At 42.9% G+C, this 18,582-nt stretch overlaps 3 protein-coding genes across 3 annotated transcripts; all 3 read left to right on the top strand.

Moving 5' to 3' along the window:
- Positions 1–56: 56 nt before the first annotated feature.
- dnajc7 (DnaJ (Hsp40) homolog, subfamily C, member 7) lies at positions 57–5,093 on the top strand (the record flags this gene model as incomplete). Its single annotated transcript, XM_079233112.1, has 12 exons — positions 57–179; positions 866–979; positions 1,313–1,387; positions 1,500–1,618; positions 1,705–1,858; positions 2,049–2,213; positions 2,642–2,733; positions 2,890–2,963; positions 3,063–3,209; positions 3,310–3,462; positions 3,604–3,666; positions 3,750–5,093. The coding sequence occupies 12 exons, from the start codon at positions 57–59 to the stop codon at positions 3,785–3,787; spliced, it is 1,317 nt and encodes a 438-aa protein (XP_079089238.1). The 3' UTR covers positions 3,788–5,093.
- A 368-nt stretch (positions 5,094–5,461) lies between these two features.
- On the top strand, positions 5,462–8,767 carry odad4 (outer dynein arm docking complex subunit 4; the record flags this gene model as incomplete). The annotated part of the gene is made up of 11 exons (XM_079233579.1): positions 5,462–5,587; positions 6,232–6,363; positions 6,526–6,679; positions 6,786–6,847; positions 7,035–7,179; positions 7,366–7,590; positions 7,668–7,875; positions 7,956–8,042; positions 8,202–8,398; positions 8,538–8,638; positions 8,732–8,767. 11 exons carry the CDS (start codon positions 5,462–5,464, stop codon positions 8,765–8,767), a joined length of 1,473 nt encoding a protein of 490 aa, XP_079089705.1.
- A 1,644-nt stretch (positions 8,768–10,411) lies between these two features.
- cnp (2'',3''-cyclic nucleotide 3'' phosphodiesterase) lies at positions 10,412–15,332 on the top strand. The gene is made up of 4 exons (XM_079233170.1): positions 10,412–10,505; positions 11,941–13,443; positions 13,559–13,686; positions 13,891–15,332. Exons 2-4 carry the CDS (start codon positions 11,979–11,981, stop codon positions 14,338–14,340), a joined length of 2,043 nt encoding a protein of 680 aa, XP_079089296.1. The 5' UTR covers positions 10,412–10,505; positions 11,941–11,978; the 3' UTR covers positions 14,341–15,332.
- Positions 15,333–18,582: the final 3,250 nt, after the last annotated feature.

The raw sequence follows: 18,582 nt of genomic DNA on the forward strand, positions 1-18,582 counted from the left end.
AGTTTGAATTCTGTCTGTCCTTGATAGGATGTCAATAACTTGTTTGTTATACAGACATGTGTCCGAAGAATGCAAGTTACTATGGAAACCGGGCAGCCACGCTAATGATGTTGTATCGGTACAGAGAGGCTTTAGAGGATTCCCAGCAAGCAGTACGACTAGATAACGACTTCATGAAGGTAGATTGTGGGAACCAAACCATTTATAGATTTAATTATGAGAATGCATCAAAAGGGAAATCTACTCTCATAATGTCTTACATTGTTGAGCATTCTGTGGTCCGCAATATGCAATTTGTTGTTTTTGTTTTGTTGGACACTTTCCCTTCAGCCTACTAGTATTAATGCTTTGCTAAATTAAGTATAATATTTTCCAGAACACTTTGGACATTGCCTAGAAAAGGGGGCATGCTGTGTGTGTGTTTTGATTTAGCAGTAATATGTGGGGGGGAAAGCTTTTTCTTTATATTTGAGAAAAATTCACTTGGTAGGTTGTTTTGGAAATGCCACATAACTGTTGGCCCTTTTTATCTTGTAGTGTAGTTGTTTACTACAACGCAGAGCCATGTGCCTGTTCAAATGAAGGAATGACCAGCTTTATGCATGTATACATTTGTTTGTAGAGCAGTGTGGCTCCTTACTACATACGCTACAGCCCTATGGCTACAGCACATCCCTATAGTAGTTCAGTGGGTAACTAGCATGATGTAGCCGGAAGGATAAAAGATGTGTGTCGCATAACAAATGTGTACGTTTTTCTGCTAGTCATGGTTTAGTTTTTGGTACACAGTGCCCAGCTGCTTTCAACCAGGGAATTATGGGACGCTATCACGTCAGTAAGTGAACTGTAAGCCTTTCACCCACAGGGCCATCTGCGAGAGGGCAAATGCCACCTGTCTCTTGGCAACGCCATGGCGGCAAGCCGCTGTTTCCAGAGGGTTCTGGAGCTGGAACCTGACAACAGCCCGGCCCAGCAGGAAGTGAGTTGGCCTCAGTTTGACCGAGCATGATGGGACAACTTGGATATGATTATCCACTTCATCAGATTAGTTTTGGCTATGCGAGTGCAAATAAAGTGGGGAAAAGTTTGATACGTTAGCGGTTTAAGAGGAGATTAACTAGACTTACTGTTAATTCTCAATGACAAAACCAGGAGGCAAGTTTTAGGTTGTTTACAGAGGTGCTGCGGCTTCCGTTGACCTAGTTTTACAAGCACTAAGCAAAGCACAAAAGCGAGGTCGTTGGTAGCTGTGAAGCTACTCCTCTACTGCAAGTCTTTGAAATTGTCCCTGAACAGCACACATTCCTTTCAGCTGAAGAATGCAGAATCAATCCTTGAATATGAGCGAATGGCAGAGATTGGATTTGAGAAGAGGGACTTCAGGATGGTAAGCTGCACAGTGGTTGCAATTTTATTTGATTTTGACAGTTGTGCTGTACGTCGCCAGCAACAGACGCGTCAAGCAACACAGACTTCAGGTGTGCTTTGATTGTCTCCAGGTGGTTTTTTGCATGGACCGTGCCTTGGAGGCTGCCGCAGCCTGTCACAGGTTCAAGATACTGAAGGCCGAGTGCTTGGCCATGCTGGGGCGCTACCCTGAGGCTCAGTCTGTAGCCAGGTAAGACACCATATTTGAAAAATAATTATTGTTTTAATATGTATGCTTTCACTTAATATTGATCTTCATAATTTGTCCCTGTTTAGTGATATTCTGCGGATGGATTCTACTAATGCAGATGCGCTGTACGTGCGTGGTCTTTGTCTGTATTATGAGGACTGCATTGACAAGGCGGTCCAGTTCTTTGTCCAGGCCCTGCGCATGGCTCCTGACCACGACAAGGCCCGGCTCGCATGCAGAGTGAGTAATTCAGGGCAAGGGATTGTGAGACATTGGATACACTTGCTTGTGAATGCCTTTTAAATACAACCATATATTACCATTATTTTTATTGGGAGCCTTTCTCCATTGTAAGTCTGATTGACAATGCTATGGTGTTAGCCCAGAGTAACTTTTTAAGATAGTCATATATATATATTTGTCTTTCCAGAATGCCAAAGCACTAAAAGCCAAGAAGGATGAAGGGAACAAGGCGTTCAAGGAGGGAAACTTTGAGGCAGCCCATGAGCTGTACACTGAAGCACTAACAATAGACCCCAACAACATCAAGACGAATGCCAAGCTGTACTGTAATAGGGCCACTGTCGGATCTAAGGTGAGGAGCATGTACAGGAGAGACGCCGCTGGTACATCAACACCTGACAAGTTGTTTTGGCTGGTCAACTGTAAAATGAATCTTAGCTTCCTTGTGTGTTGCTCAGTGAGTATTCAAGTAAGGACACTTGTATTCATTACATGAGTAAGTTAGATCAGTAAATATTGCAAAGGAGACAGAAAGAGGAAAGGAAAAAAAAGTGACTCAAAGGGAATTCATCTTGATACTGGTGGATGAATCAGGCATTAGTCAATATATTTGCATACAAGTCATACACCACTCATTCAGTTATTCATAAGTAAAGTTCTCATTCTGTATCTCTGACAGTATGTGTTTTGGTGTTTTTTGCCATATTGAGAACTAGGCCACTGCTTTTCTCTCTCCGGCTCCGCCTCACATGGTTACAGTTTTTTATTTTTCTCTGAAAGCTGAAGAAACTAGAGCAGGCTGTTGAAGACTGCACGAGGGCCATTAAACTGGATGAGACCTACATCAAGGCCTATTTACGGAGAGCACAGTGGTATGTCCCAGGATTTCTAACTTAGTTGTTAATGGACGTTCTGTTTTGTAGACGTTCTGTTATATTTGGTTCCTCAGACCTGAACATAAGGGATCTTGTATGTTTTATTGTTCAAACTGTTCAAACAAAACCCGATTTATTCATACTGTGCTGCAGCTACATGGACACGGAGCAGTATGAAGAGGCTGTGCGGGATTATGAGAAGGTTTACCAGACAGAGAAGACAAAAGGTGAGGATCCGACTCCTCTATTGAGGCTGAGCTCACAGATTCATCATCCTTATTATGCTTTATTGTGTGTTCACCTGTCCTGTCTTTTTCTTCCTCCAGAACACAAGCACCTTCTGAAACATGCCCAGCTGGAGTTGAAGAAAAGCAAGCGGAAAGATTACTACAAAGTGCTTGGGGTGAATAAGACCGCCACAGAAGATGAAATCAAGAAAGCTTACCGCAAACGTGCGCTCCTACATCACCCAGGTGCTTAATTTAACAGAAACATTCCATTTTATTTACTTCTTTATTGTAATACTACATACAGTTTTTCCTCTGCCCAAGTAACTTTTGTACCTCCCGTCAGATCGTCACAGCGGAGCTACTCCTGAGCTGCAGAAGGAAGAGGAGAAGAAGTTTAAGGAGGTGGGCGAGGCTTTCAGCGTGCTTTCGGACCCAAAGAAGAAGTCTCGCTATGACAGCGGTCAGGATCTGGAGGATGACGGCATGAACATGGGAGGTCAGAACATGGGCAAGCCTTGGGGCGGGGGGGGGATCACATCTGAGTTAATGAACCATCCTTTTATCATAAACAAGCAGAATCTGGCAGGAAAGTGCTCTGTGTCGATGTTGAGTCTTACTTGTGTTTTGTCTCCACCAGATTTCGATGCCAACAACATTTTCAAGGCATTCTTCGGGGGCCCAGGAGGTTTTAGTTTTGAAAGTAACTTCCAACTGTACAACATTTGGTATGACGTTCCCATTTTTAAATACACTAGTTATTGACTTGTTTGTCGTGTGTTTCAGCATCCGGACCGGGGAATTTCTTCTTCCAGTTTGGTTAATCGGAGGATTCGTCTACCTAAACAGTTACTACATCAGGGCTCTTCAACAATGTCTACCCCCGACCCACCATCCGTATTTAATGACTACTTGCAAGTCAGATTCCCGTCTATGCCATTGACTGAATGAACCCAATGACCACATGCAACTAATCTTTTAGCGCCCGTATAGTAAGGACTCCAAGACGGCACAGACTGAGTTGAAATAGTGTTACTGGTTTTGGATTTGGTTTCCTTCCTTTTCAGAATGAAACAAACTTCAAAGTCAGTAATGGCTACCAACGGTGGTCCAAATATAATATCAGAATTATTTTTTTTTCAGATTGCACAGCTATTGTGTCAAAGCTTTTAGGGGCCTGTGCAAGAAGGGACGTCCTGAGGAAACTATTGAGCTGCAGCTGAGCATTGAGCAAGCTATTATCCACCTTGTCTTCACTTGCTGCTGAGGGCGCATTCTCTGCATGAAACCTAATAACTTGCTTAATGATTTCTGAAGAAAATCCCTTAGCAAGTGGCACCTTGTCCTTTTTGAAGAATATGTCAGACAGACAGGCTGCTACGAATTCACACTGAAAACTGCCTCCTTGTCATCAGCCAAAAGGAGCACTTGAGCATTTTTTTTTTTTTTTTTTATTCACAGCTGGAGGCTGAAGCACATTAGAAAGATGGCAGCGGAGGAAGCTGTGCTGGCTTCTTCGCCGGCAAAGTGTGCCTCCCTCTTGATGTCACAAGTTTTATGTTTGATGTTGTCATTCACAGATTGCTGCATTGTACATTTTACTGGAATGTAAAGTGTTGATTTGTGATGATCTTTTTTTATTTTATTTTGTTTAAATTTTTATATGTATATTTATTGTAAATTTGCCGTCCGATAGAGAACCACCTGCGTAAGATGAGGACGCCTTTCTGTTATTTAAAAATTTGAGAGGGACATCTATGTTGATCACCCTTGGACACAAATTCAGGAAGATCATTGTTTTTGCTTGGTCTGCATGAAATATTGTGCAAAAAAATTGATTATGCTTTGTGTGTGTTCTTTGACTGTGACGCAAGCTGTCTCATTTAACTCAATGCAAAAGAACCGAACAAAGTAGATGCATTCGCTATTGTCCAAGTCTTTGGGTGAGGGCTACGTGGTTATGCTCGGTTTACTTCCCGATGAGTGTAGTGTTCTCTTGATGGACTTCACGAAGGAAAGAAAAGTGTCTTCATCTTTGCTCTCATTGTTTTTGCCCTGATGGTGAAACCATCCCCTCTTTATCCTTGAAGTACCAGCCATGTCAATAAAATTGGCCTCCTCTGGGTTTCCCCTAAACTGTGTGTTTTCTTTTTGTTGTGGTGGCAAAGGATTCAATTAAAACCATCTTGTAAGTATTTCGTTCCGCTGTGGATTACTTGCTACAGACAAAAAAAAAACCCTCTATAATTTACGTTTGATGTGGACTTTAATGGTTCTGTAAATATTAATATTGGATCATATTAAAAACAAATACATGTTCAAATTGTGCTGCATTAAACCAAGCGGTAGAGGTGTGTTCTGCGGGTCGAGCAGAAGAGGGCGCTGTTTCTCGCTCTTGGTGTGTTAGTGGGGTTGCTAGGAGATGTTCACGTGTGGAGATAACGAGCCACCAAAGTTAAATCTTCTGTAAGCGTTGTGACGCCAACGTTTTCCTAGAAATGTCGGACACAGACGAGGAACAAGATGGGCAAAAGTTAAAGGCCTTATTCGCCACTATGGTGGCCGACGGGGATTGGCTTTTCATCAAGGGAGAGTATAAAAAGGCTCTGGGCAGTTACACGGCGGTAAGTTACGTTAGTTACGTTGTTTACGTTACTTAGCTGAAGTTTATCATCTTAGTGATGGCGACGGAGCATTTGGGAATAGCAATACTTTATGCAAGGGAGTACATGTATCTTCAGAATCAGCTTTATTGGTCAACTAGTGTGCACCGACATAATTTGACTAATTTGAACAAATGAAGCGATACAAAAAAGTGCAGTTATTTTACAGATGATCTAGGTTTGCCTAATCAGAGGTTTTGGACAGATTTGACTTAAACACCTGCAGCACGGCTGGAAAATGAAAGTGAATTGGAAATTTGACTTTTCTCATAAAAAAATACACTGGATCTTTGAAATGACATCACTCTCCACACACTCCAGTGTAAGGGAAAGGACCCACAATGTTTAGGAAGATTTGGGGAGCCTTCATTGAGGCCATACCTCAACTCAAAAAGTACTTATGTCTGGACGGATAGATATACTTTTTTGAATGGTTTTATGGTTTAATAATACGTGCAATGAACCAATCCAATGGGGGTTTGCTTGTATTTTTGTGTTTTAGAGTGTGCATTGGACTGTTTTTCTCTTTTTCTTCCCTCCTATGTTATGTCGTTTTAGTATGACTGATTGTTCATCAGAGTGACTTTTTTGTGGTCTTTGTCTAGGCCCTGGCCCTAAAGCCTGATGACAAGATTTGCTCTGTGGGCCGATCCAAATGTTACCTGAAGCTTGGGCAATCTGAAAGCGCTTTAAAGGATGCAGAGGCTTCACTCAAAAAGGACAAGTTGTTTTTCGAGGTAATCTAAAGGTTACAGAAATGTTAATGCCTCTCTGTTAAAAGAAGAAACACATAATAATAATATTGTGAATGAAATAACAGCCCTCAAGTGAGCACCTCATTTAAATATGGGATGATTCATGACAAGTGACGTGAATTTATTTTCTTCTGATACTTTTAGGGATTGTACCAGAAGGCGGAGGCCTTGTACTACATGGGAGACTTTGAATTTGCACTAGTGTTTTACCACAGAGGACACACATTACGTCCTCAAATACAGGGGTTCAGACTGGGTATCCAGAAAGCTCAAGAGGCTGTCGAAACATCTGCTGGCAGTAAGTCATTATTTTGTAATTTACACTAAATTATATTCACAAGTTCACAACATATGAAAACCCTCCTCACACCTAAAACCATGTGTTCCTCTCTGGCATCTTCTAGACCCTTCCTTTGTAAAACTGAACGTTGAGGGAGACCTGTCATCTTTCCAAAAAGTTCAGGAGGTGAGTCTTTCTTGTGTTCCTCTTTAATAAGGAAAAATTGGGGCGGGAAAACTCTAATAAGTATCTATGTACACATACAAATATCAAGGAAAAAGTTAAGAGTTAAAGCAAATATTGTAAAGTTATTTGTGTATAAAGTTCAACCCTGGTGCATGATATTATGTTTCTGAATGACCGACGGGTAAAGAGGGCACAGCCAATTGCTGCTAACCATCTGACGAATAAAAAAGAGCAAACCCAAAAGACCCCCAAGAGTGAGAAGACAACCAAACAACTGCTGGGAGAGTTTTACACTGACAAGAAATATCTAGAAAACCTGCTGAAAGATGAAGGTACTATTTTATTTCACCTTGTGTTTTGGGATTCTCTGGATTCATTTACTGGCAGGTATACATTGTAGCTTCAAATGTTTAATGTTACTCATCCAGCCCTGACGGTTTATTTAAAACCACCCACTGTGGTGCAATTTTTTTTCTTCTTCACTTTTAAAAGATGAACATTTACACAATGATCTGCAGATTTGGTGAAAGGACAGACCAAAGGAGGGGAACAACTGCATGACGTCATTAAGGGCTGCCTCACATACCTGGACTCTTGCACCGAGTTCTGGACCGAGGAGACACCTAGCAGTGCGCGGGACCGAGAGCGTAAGCTACGGCAGGAAGAATGTGTCGAGCCCCGTCACGGAGCGCCCTCTGAACCGGCTCAGTTTCTGCTGAAGAGCCTGACTGACATCGACGCAGGTGAGGCAGGCCTCTGGCTGAACCGCCTTCCTTTATAGTCGGGAGAATGCTCACTGTAATCTGTTTTGTCGTCATAGAGTTGACGTCTGGAAATGCAGAAGGTAGTCTCAAGAAGGCCGAGAACGTCATGGAGATAGTGCGGGGCTGGTCGGAGAAAGAGGTGCCCAATCAGAAAGAATTGTTGGGCAGCCTGCACAGTTGCATTGGGAACGCCTTGATCGACTTGGGAGACATGGACAGAGCTTTAGACCATCATCAAAAAGACTTGGAGTTGGCTAAACAGTGGTGAGAATGTGTAGAAATTACACAATATTAGTGGCTGTGTTTTAAAACAGTAGATCAAATGTTATTTTTCTTATCAACAGCAAACTCCCGGATGCAATGTCCAGGGCTCTGCACAACATCGGGTTGGTTTATGCTGAGGTTGGACAGTTCACACAGGCCATTGAGTTGTAAGTACACACTGGAAGAGCAGATTCACTTGTGTCATTTAGAAGATTGCTGTGCTTTGCAAAACACTGTATAGTCACACCTTTTCCTCTGGTCATGTCGAGGTGTGACCGTTGCAGATTGGTTGGTAGACGATATATTTATTTATGTTTTCAATTCAGCTGGGAGAAGAAGATCACTTTGGCCCGTGGTGGTTTGGAGAAGACCTGGTTGTTTCATGAGATTGGGAAGTGTTACCTCAAGCTCAATCGCCACAAAGAAGCCAGAGACTACGGCGCGCGTTCAGTCGCTGCTGCCGATGAAATTGCTGACGAGAAATGGCAGATAAACGCCAATGTGTTGGTGGCACAATCAGAATGTAATTATTCATCTTTCTTATGTTTACAAAAATCAGTTACTGTGACATGTTGGCTGATTTTACTAGATATTGAAGTTTTTTAAAACCATTAAGATTTACGTTGCTGATTTCTGATCAATTCCGTTCTGTTTCATCTCAGTAAATCTAGGACACTTTGAATCATGTGTCTCCCACTTTGAGAGGGCCTTGACCCAGGCCAAGCTGCAAGATGACGACTCTGCCATGAACGTCATTCAGAAGGTCCCTTTTCTGTTGTCATGCGCTTCCTTTAACGATCCTTTCAGTTCCAGTTAAAGATGTTTGTATCGCTGATGTTCATCCTTCTGCTTTCAGGCCCTTGATGAGGCAAAGCAGCAGCTCCCACAGTGACGACGTCATCAGTCAAGATTTATGTTGATACAAAGTGCGAATTGAAAAAAAAACCTTCAGAAGACAACGCTCCACAATTAAAGTAGAACAAAAAGAAACCAATAAAAGTCATCTCCCACACTGATGAATAAGACCCAGTATCTGCATTTAGGTCTCAAGGGTTTGATTAATAACTTCCCAAAGGTCAAAATATAAACACTCCAGTATGAAGCACATATATTAACAAGGCCCTGGATCTCATGCTGTTTTTTTTATAACGTCATACTGTGGAAATTCATATCAGGACCATTGGTCTCATTCAAGGTAGTGAATTATGCAAATGTTCAGGACAAAAAAATGAATACGTACAGTGTATGGGGAAGCGTTTCAAAGTTCAATATCTGGCCTGCATTCTTTTTTCAGTGTTGCTAATGTTTTAAATTCCAGTTCAAAACTATATGAGAGGCTGAATTGTTGTCAGACTTCTAGGAAAAACTGAAACATCAATTCCCTAGAAACTGCGTGACTTAATATACAAAATAGAGAGCATCTTATCACACTATTTGATTTGCACACTGCAACCTGCCAACAATGAAGTCCTTTTGCCTTTTGATAATTTAAATACAGGACCGTACATGCTGCTGGGGACTTCCCGATGTCACATCTTTATTACATCTGTCACCATGGCTCACATGGTGTAATTTACATACAGAGGATTGCTTCCTGCAGAGTTTACACTAGTATCACTGTATGTTTCACTGACAGTAGATGTACAAATAATGACCATTGCCTCTTTACCAGAATGTCTCGATGGAGCCACTGTGGTTCTTATCGAGTCAGCTATTGTTGACGAGTCATCCCTGACTGACGCTAAGTTATTGCACTGAGTGAGAAAAGGTCTGGGCCTTAACAGCTGAATGAGTCAGTGGCCTGCAGTGCACACTGTGTCGTGTTACATAGCTTTGAGGGGAGAGACTCAAATTATGTATAAATTATGTATAAAAGTCTGTATATCGATGGTAACTCCTTTTGTCTGAACGTTTGATAAGGAATGTGAAGCACAGTTGTAGTTTGGTCATGTAACTAAACTGAAGTCTTTGTTAATCTTAAGAAAACTTTCACTAATGCATTGCTGTGAAGTATGACCTGAAAAATGGGAATTAATGGGGGGAAAACATCGGTAATGATGTTAAGCTCATATGTACATCATCATACAATCAAATACATAATACAAACAAAAAGACCAAACAAACATATAAAATGAATACATAAAAAAAAGGTGAAGGAGTTTATTATTGTATTTATGCCGATGTGGTTTGGGGCACACTGCAACTGAAACAAAGAGGTGACGGGGCAATTTTCTCTGAAAATTGTGAAAGTATAGCTTAGACATAGAGTACACGTATACGTTCTTATACGTGTACTTTGCTTCTTTATTCCATTTATTTATTTTTTCAAGCCACATTTTTATGTTATTTTCATGTTCTTTTTCAAAAATCACTTCAAATAAAGAGATGATTCTGCAAAGGCGTCTCCCGCAATTGTTATTATTTTTTTGCAACCCTCCTTCAGCGGCGTCCTTCCGGTCCACAGGGGCGTGTCTGTGGCCCCGCCCAGTTTGCGCGTTCACGTAAATTTCCGTTTTCTTTTGCGAAGAGAGGAGCGGGTGCGTGTCTGTCCCAAGCTTTGCCTTGTCATTGTATCCTGAGAGAAACGCGTGGTCAGCGGCGCTAGCGACAGCTCCACTGCAGCGGAACCGGTAAGCTGACACAAAACTAACAAAAGCGCTTCATGCTTTTACGTCGTCCGTAATTCGTGTTTTCCTTTTGCACTAACAGCGTAAATAAGTTGCTGCTTTTTTTTTTTTTTAAACGCCTGGAAAAAACAACCAAGTTGCTAAAACGTGGCGCTGTAGCCTGTGATGTTGTAGCCAAACGTAGTGCCTGGCTAAATTGTTTTTGTCTGGCGAGCTAGCGGGAGGTGCACGCCACTCCCCGCCTGGCCGCATGCGCTTGCTCGTATAATGAAAATAATGTAAAACGTTTGAGCTCACTTGTAAGCGGTCTTAAACACACGCACACACAGAATAATGTTATTAATCAAGTAAACGTGTGCTGCTTTTAGTCCAAACTTGCCATAAACGGAACAAAAAAGATGATAATTCCCCCCTTTACTGCCACTGCGCGTCACCGTGCGCGTAACTGTGTATATATAAAGATTGAGCAGAAGAAGTTTGATGCGCCTGAAAGTAGTCCACGCTTTTAGTTTCGTCTATTGGCTTTTCCCGAGCTGGAAAAACACACACACACACACAGCCTGTTGTCTTTGTTGCTGCACTGGGGCTGAGTGGTGTTTGCGAGAGCTTCCTCTTCTGTCTCATGACACGATGTGGTTTCGCACATCTGCTAAACTCAGCCTTGAGTCACCAAGCCTTCAAGCCATGACCTGCCGCACGCGGAGCTCGCGACTCTGAGGGATTCACGGCCTTTTCCCCAACTACACCCCTCTTTTTTTTGTCTGCCAAACTTTTGTCAGCAGACAATGTGAGGTTTTTAGTCTAATATGGTGTGCGCGTGCCGCTGGCACACCGCTTATTGTGTTCTTGACACATTAGGATGCGCTCTAATGCCAAAATGTTGACAAACGAGCACACCCCTCCTGAACATCAGAATCAGAACCATTTATTGCCATGTATGTTTTCACATATACGGAATTTGTCTTGGTGGGAGGTGCTTAAAATCTATCAATAAACATAAAACAGAGTGCAACAATGGGAGCCTGAATGTTTACAAGGATATACAGTAGAATATAACAGTTAAAATAAAGTGCATGGCATGCAAGTGTTGTGTGAAAGTGTATTTAAATGAGGTGTGCAGAGGAGTGAAGATTTACATAAACGCACACTAACTTAAAGTAGCGCAGTCATTGTGTTGGATGGCCTCTGATTGTATATTATCTGGTCTGCCCGTCGTGCACATCAACACACCTCCTCTCCTCACACTCTGGACATTGGGTAACTTCCCGGTTGAGACATAATGACCACAGTCTTTTATACAACTTTTATTTTGGCCTCTGGTTAAAGAACCTGTTGTGTCGAAATTAAATGAAGTTGCTGAAGCTTGTGTGTCCTAACGATTCCAGTCAGTTGATCTAAATGGACAACTTCTCTCTTTCTTTTCCCTTTTGTATTTAAGGTACATGGTGGTGTGTGACGTCAGACTTTAAGCCAGACATGGACACGGAAAACAGTGCAGAGGTTTTGGACTCACCGAAGACTCCACAGCAAGAGGAGGCCGAAATGGAAAAGGAGGTTGTGTCGAAAGTGGAGACACCGGAGGACTCCACAGAGCCTGAGAAGCCACCAGCTGCCAGGGAAGAGGCCGAGCAGCTGGCAGCGAACGGTCACGATACAGAAGTCACAAACCTGCAAGAAACGGAAGAGTTGATTGTCACGCTGTCCGAGGAAATGAACGAAATGGAGATTGAGGACGACGTGCCCGGAGAAAGAGCTGACGTGGAGCCGGTGCCCGTTGCGGCGGCGCCACCAGAACCAGACGAGTCATCTGAAAAGATCTCTGACCCAGTGGCAGCGCTGGACGCAGAACCCGAAAACATGCAGCCGGTGCCAGAGAACGACCCAGAACCATTGCCTGTGCAAACGCCTCTGGCCGAGAGTGCCCCTGAACCAGAGCCAGAGAAATTGGCAGACTCGGTTGCAGAGGCTGAACTACGAGAGCAAACATTACCTGAACCAACAGTGCTGCAGCTGCCGGTACATGCACAACCACCCGGCCAAGAGGAGAAGGGGTCAGAACAAGTGGGAACGGAGACAGAATTGCAGACCCCGATGGATACCGGGGCAGAAGAAGTTTCCAAAGAGGTGGTGGCAGAAAAAGATGTCGCGGTGGAAGAAGAAAAACCAGCAGAGACGGCAGTGTTGGTGGCCGAGGCTTTCTCAGCAAAGCCGGCGGAGGCTGCGATATTAAAGGAGGAGGCAGCCGCTGAAAGCGTGGAACCTGCAAAGGACGAGAAGGAAACTGAAGCAGCAGCAGCAGGTGTTGAATCTGAGCTTCAAAAGGAAGAGGTCGTCGTCCCTGCAGCCGGCTCCCTGTCCTTTGCCCTCCTGGAACGAGAGCAGACCAAAGACGCCCTGCGATCGTCTCGTACCCTTGTGGTCCTCAGAGGCCTTCCAGGAAGCGGTAAAAGCTTTTTGGCGCGCGCCATAGCCGACGCCTACAAAGGCCACTGCTCCGTCTTCTGTGCCGACGACCACGGTGTGAAGCCGGAGAATCCCGAATCCTCCGTGGAAGGGTACCAGGCTCTGGATGAAGCGGTGGTGGCCTGCTGCAGCGCCGGAACGGCGTCTGCTGTGCTGGTGGTGGTGGACGACACCAACCACACCCAGGACCGACTGGCCCGTTTGGGGGAGATCGCCATGCAGCAGCACCTCGTCACTGTCTTTTTGGAGCCGCGTACGGAGTGGAGCCGAGATCCAGCACAGCTGAGCAAGAAGACCAGCCGTGGACTGGAGGAGGCCCAACTGGAAGCCATGAGAGGGGCACATGAGGAAATGTCCCTTCCGCTTTACTTTGGCTGGTTTCTTCTCTCCACCATCCAGGACAAGGTTAGGTGCATGTCAATGGACTTCCTGAAAACGCTGGACACCTTGGAGGCCTTCAAGAAACACTTGATTGATTGTGAGTGTATTTAAATTGTTATTCATTTAATGCAACGTTTTACAAATATTGAGTCTTTTAAGCAGGTTAATATTTTAAAATTGTGACTGCGATGTCTCTGATCTTGTGTTTACAGTCACTGGGAAAGCTGAGAAGGAGGTGGATTTGGAGCAATACTTCCAAGCGAAAGGAACCCTCCATTGCACTACAGCATTCTGTGACTATGGAAAAGCAGAGGGTGCCAAGGAGTATGCAAATAATCCAGTGAGTTATTTAATAGTTTGCTTAAAGATCATTTTAATAATACAATAATTGGATAAATAGAAATCGGATGGCTCCTTTATTGCTTTTTTAAAAATGTTTTATTCCATGCAGTGTTGACTGACCATTTCAAAGAGCAACATCCGAGCATGGTAATGTTTGACTACATAAAATAATAGTCCATCTTGTGATTTTTCCACTCTCCAGGCTGTTAAAGATTTCTATGGTTCTGCATTCGAGCTGTCACTGAGTGCCCTCTTTGTGACTCCTCGCACTGTTGGAGCCAGAGTGTCCCTCTCCGAGGAGCAGCTTTTGCTGTGGCCAGCTGATGCCGAGAAGGAGGCGGGGCCCGCCTCCCTGCCTCTGGGAAGCCGCGCCCATGTCACTCTGGGATGTGCTGAGGGTGTGGAGCCCGTTCAGACGGGCCTTGATCTGCTCGATATCCTGGCCCTGCAGCAGGAAGGCCAGCAGGGGGAGCCCATCGAGGAGATGGAGCTCGGCTCGCTGACCTACTATGGCGAGGGAAGGTGGCTGCTCGCTCTCCGAGAGCCCATCTGCGCCCCTGCCTGCTTCTCCAGCTTGTACGGGCCAAAGGAGCTCGTGCCGACCAAAAAAGAACCCGAGAAGAAAAAGAAGACAAAGTGCACCATACTGTAAATGGCAAAACATGGGGATGTGTGTCCGGGATGACTGGTGAATTAAGACTTAGGCTTCCTCTGTGCAAGGTGTGTTTGTGCAGTGTTTAGGGTTCAGTTATAGCCATCCTAAATCCACAAGCTGTGTGCCTTTTTTTTCTTTATCTTTTTTTTTACTGTTGATTTGCACCACAACCCAAGATGCCTTCAATCCTGTTAGGCTAGTTGACAACGTTGTTCAGTGTCTTGTCTTGCATATCGCTGCCAGAGTTGCAGTCCCTGGCTGTTTGCTGAGGCGTTAGCTAGCGTTTTAGAAGGTAGTATAGCCGCTCCACACTTCTGAAACTTAGAGTTCCTCCTCCACACTAGTCTGTCAGTATTCAGATGTGAATAACTAGGTACTTTCATTGCATGCATCACAGGTTTATTTGTCACATGCATGACATTTGAGTTTCATTTTAAGCATATCATATTCAATCAATTAAGCATAGTAACAAATGTCTGCCCTGCTAAAGGTACCGCACCAGCTTCAACATCATTTGTTTAGTGTTTCCTTTGGCTTAGTTGTAAGTGAAGAAAATGGCTGTCATGTCTCTTTAAGTGTGTGTGCACTGCCTAGGAAGTAGTTATTACAATAGCGTATGGGCCAAAGTTATCTATTTGATTAAGTGTATTAGAATGACTGTCATTCATAGAGGTCCTTCCTTGTAAAATATTTGCACTGTGCATAGTTTGAAAGGGAGAATGCTGATGAATTTGTCATTTGTTTCTGCAGCTTGCACTTAATACTTATCAAACGCTGTGAACCCAACTTCATGTTTTGCAACCTTTTCTACTGCGCAAGACTGCACCGCTGATCCCTTTTATTCTCTTTGAACAGCACTTCATGTATTGCATTTCAATTTGTATCCCCTGCGACTGTAATTTTTGAAGGGCAATTCCTACTTTCTGTAGCTCTTATGAATCACTATTTTTGCACTTGTTTTGTACACTTAATAAAAAGAACATGCTTTGCTCCAGTACTGCAGTTTGCTGTGTGTTCAGTGTTTCTAATGCAGTTTGATGTCTCGCATGTGGTCTGCTGATTCCTCTGTTTATCTGCACATGGTCAATCTCTTGATGCATGCAGTTGTAGTTGAGTCCATAAACCAGAAGAGGGCACTCATCCTCTAGTGCAGTGAGTAGACTGTAAAGACCTCGGTGTTATGTTGTATACATTTCATCTCTATTAGCTTCCAGTACATTGTGTAAGAATTGGCTTGATTGGGGATAAAACCCTCAGAATTATTGCAATACTGTATTTTCAAACCTTGCACCCCAGACTGGATTGCACAATTTGTTTGATTGCCTATCAGTTAGCCCTTGCATAAGAATGTGGCACAATAAAAACAGACTATAAAATATAAATATTTCACTAAGTAGCTTGTGTATTTCCCCAACGGGTTATGGATCTGAATCTTTAAGGCAACTTTCCACCGATGTAAAAATCCATTTAATTCTAATTAATTTATAATTCATAAACTACCATGTTGACATGCCCTATCCAACACATGGTATAATGCAATGTGTTTGCTATTATTTACGTACTTAAAATAATGTATACTACAAGTGCTAATTAATCGTTGAAACCATAAAAACGTAACTGGTGTTTAGGTCAAGGAAAGGTCTGAAGACCATAAACTGGTGCTCTACATTCATAAAGTGCACCTCAAAGTCCGGGACGGTCCGTGTCAGACTTGATGTGTTGGATGTGTGCAACATGAAGTGATTACCTCATTGGTAGATGTGTAGATAAAGAGCTATGTCAACCAATCAATGTCGGCCCTGTTTTCTCCACGAGTGGTGTGTGAGTGTAAGAGTGCTTGTGCTTTGAGAGGACACTAATGATACCTTCAGGTGCTCCCCGGAATCTCTGATTTTGAGTTTGTCCAATACTCATACGTGAAATATGTGGAAAACTAAAGTGCTTTTGATCTAACATAATTTGAAAAATCCCGTGGTGGATGACATGTTTAGACCCTGTAGTTAAGTAAGTGAGTATAATCTACTCTCCACCACTATAAAACTGTTCCAGTGGCATAATTAAGTGGAGAAAATGTACAATAGGCATGCAATTGTTGTTTAATGTTGAAGCTGCAATGAGTATCAACTACAAAAGCAAACAATAATAATAATGCCTTTGATTATTAATTGATATATTTAATTATATTATAGAATTTCAATATAAAAGTACCATGTGTCGATACATCTTCCAAGCACGCTGCTATTTAAATCTGACTTACATGTGAATATAATAAAGACAATCAATAACAAAATATCAGACTTCTTGTTCTCTTATTTGCAGTAATGGAATGTATCAAAGTACATATACTCAAGTGCAGTACTTAAATACACATCTGAGGTACTTGCACTTGCACAGTATTTCAACTTTATGCAATATACTTCTACACCAATACACATCACAGGCGAATATTGCACTTTTTAGTCCACTATATTTGCCTGACAGTTACTTAAGTTTTATTTTAATGCAGGACTTTTATTGTAGGTATAACTACTTCTTTAGTAAAGGAGCATAATGATGCTTCTACCACTGCTTGTTGGCCGTTTAGGTCCATTATTTCCCAGTATCCCTGAAGGTAGCAATAGAGCATGGTGTGGAATGAACCAATCAGAAGCGAGGAAACATCAGCCAAGCCTATCGGCAGATGGGCGATGGGGACAAAACTCCCAGGAAGCCCTGCTCTTTGGCACCTCTGACAACCACAGACGGCAGGAGGGAAGCAACATTTACCAGAAGATTCCCACTTACGTCCGCAACATACTTCTAGACCCGTCAAAGGAAGAACACACAAGGTAAATTACGTGTTGTTTTTAAAAACACAATAACTTGTTTGCTTCTTCCACTAACTCTGTCTGTTTCTGTCTCTTATATCTGACCAAAAAAAAGAAAGTTGAACTGCTCTGTCAAACCTGCCACATCACGATTATCAAGAAGTTTGAGTTATACTCAATAAAAGTTTTCTACGACTGCTGAATATTTTCTAAAACATTGCAGTCTGACCGGTTTGTTAATGAATGGAACAGCCGGCGGAGTGATTTCTCTCTGTGAACTTCCTCAAGCCAGCCAGGTTGTGTCGTATACGTTGGTATGTCAACAATGGTGACGTTGCAAGGGAATATGAAGCAGCAACTTTCCTCGTATTACCTCACTGTCTGTTTGGTTTAGGTTACGGTTACACTTGCGCTTGTCCAGACCTGTGCCGATAGTGCCTCCTCCTCCTCCTCCTCCTCCAGCCATCCATCATCTGAATCAGTGTTGTCGCTGATGTGGCGCAGTGATATTTAATACCTATTAGATGACGCATGGAACCTGCACGAGCTTTGGATAAAACCGGGTCCACCTGGCTTGGAACCGGCTCGGTGGTGACTCAGGACAGGAGCGATGATCAATAACGAGAAAGGACCATGACAGTCCCATTAATCCATTTAAGAAATGGCTGCCAGGGCCGGAGTGTATAGTCCTGTTTGAGCCGACATCAGGGCTCTCAGCTTAATGAACCACGTCCAAGAAACAAAAACCCCATCCCAAGGTTGCATGGGACACAGACAGGGACTCTGATTTAGGAGAGATGTGATCAGTGAACCCTTCTGTGTGTTTTAGCTTTAAGCTACATTTCTCAATATTGATGCACAATTGATTTGAGGTAGAAGCAGTGATAATAGTGACTTCCTCCATAGGTGTTGCATCAATATCCCAACAAAACACTTTTGCATTAAATTAGCTAAAAAAAAGACTTTTAATGTAACTCTAAATTGTTTGATAAAATATAAGTGTAATAATGGTATTGTAAGTTTGAATCCGCCGGTTCAGGTCAAAAGCTGTGTTTCGGCAGGATGCACAATATATTCTTGCTGATCGGTGAGTCTTACTGGCGATGCCATATCATAAGTGATGTAAATCTAAATTTCATTTTCCAGTTTTTCCTGATCTTGGTCCAATCATTGAAGAAAAATTGTTCCATGTTGCGTCCTATGTGTCTCCTCTAAAAAGACAAAAGAACCTCTGTACAGTAAAACGACAGGCAGTATCTGTAAAGATTTTCTATCACATTTAGATTTATATGAGAGTTCTCATCTGGTTGGTCTCGTCTCCGCTTTGAATGGCGTTCGTCTCATACTAATATTAGCTCGAGCCGTGTTGCTGCATCCTCGTTGGGAGACTTGATTGAATATCACTGGTTTTAAAAGACAAACCTACACGGCC

Source organism: Taurulus bubalis (genome assembly GCF_910589615.1).
Source record: "Taurulus bubalis genome assembly, chromosome: 17".
NCBI classification, from domain to species: domain Eukaryota; kingdom Metazoa; phylum Chordata; class Actinopteri; order Perciformes; family Cottidae; genus Taurulus; species Taurulus bubalis.

Coding starts and splice junctions, on each gene's coding strand:
- cnp (XM_079233170.1), top strand. CDS start 11,979: ATGGACACGGAAAACAGTGCAGAGGTTTTGGACTCACCGAAGACTCCA. Junction 13,444..13,558: donor CAAGAAACACTTGATTGATT/GTGAGTGTATTT, acceptor TTGTGTTTACAG/TCACTGGGAAAGCTGAGAAG. Junction 13,687..13,890: donor AGGAGTATGCAAATAATCCA/GTGAGTTATTTA, acceptor TCCACTCTCCAG/GCTGTTAAAGATTTCTATGG.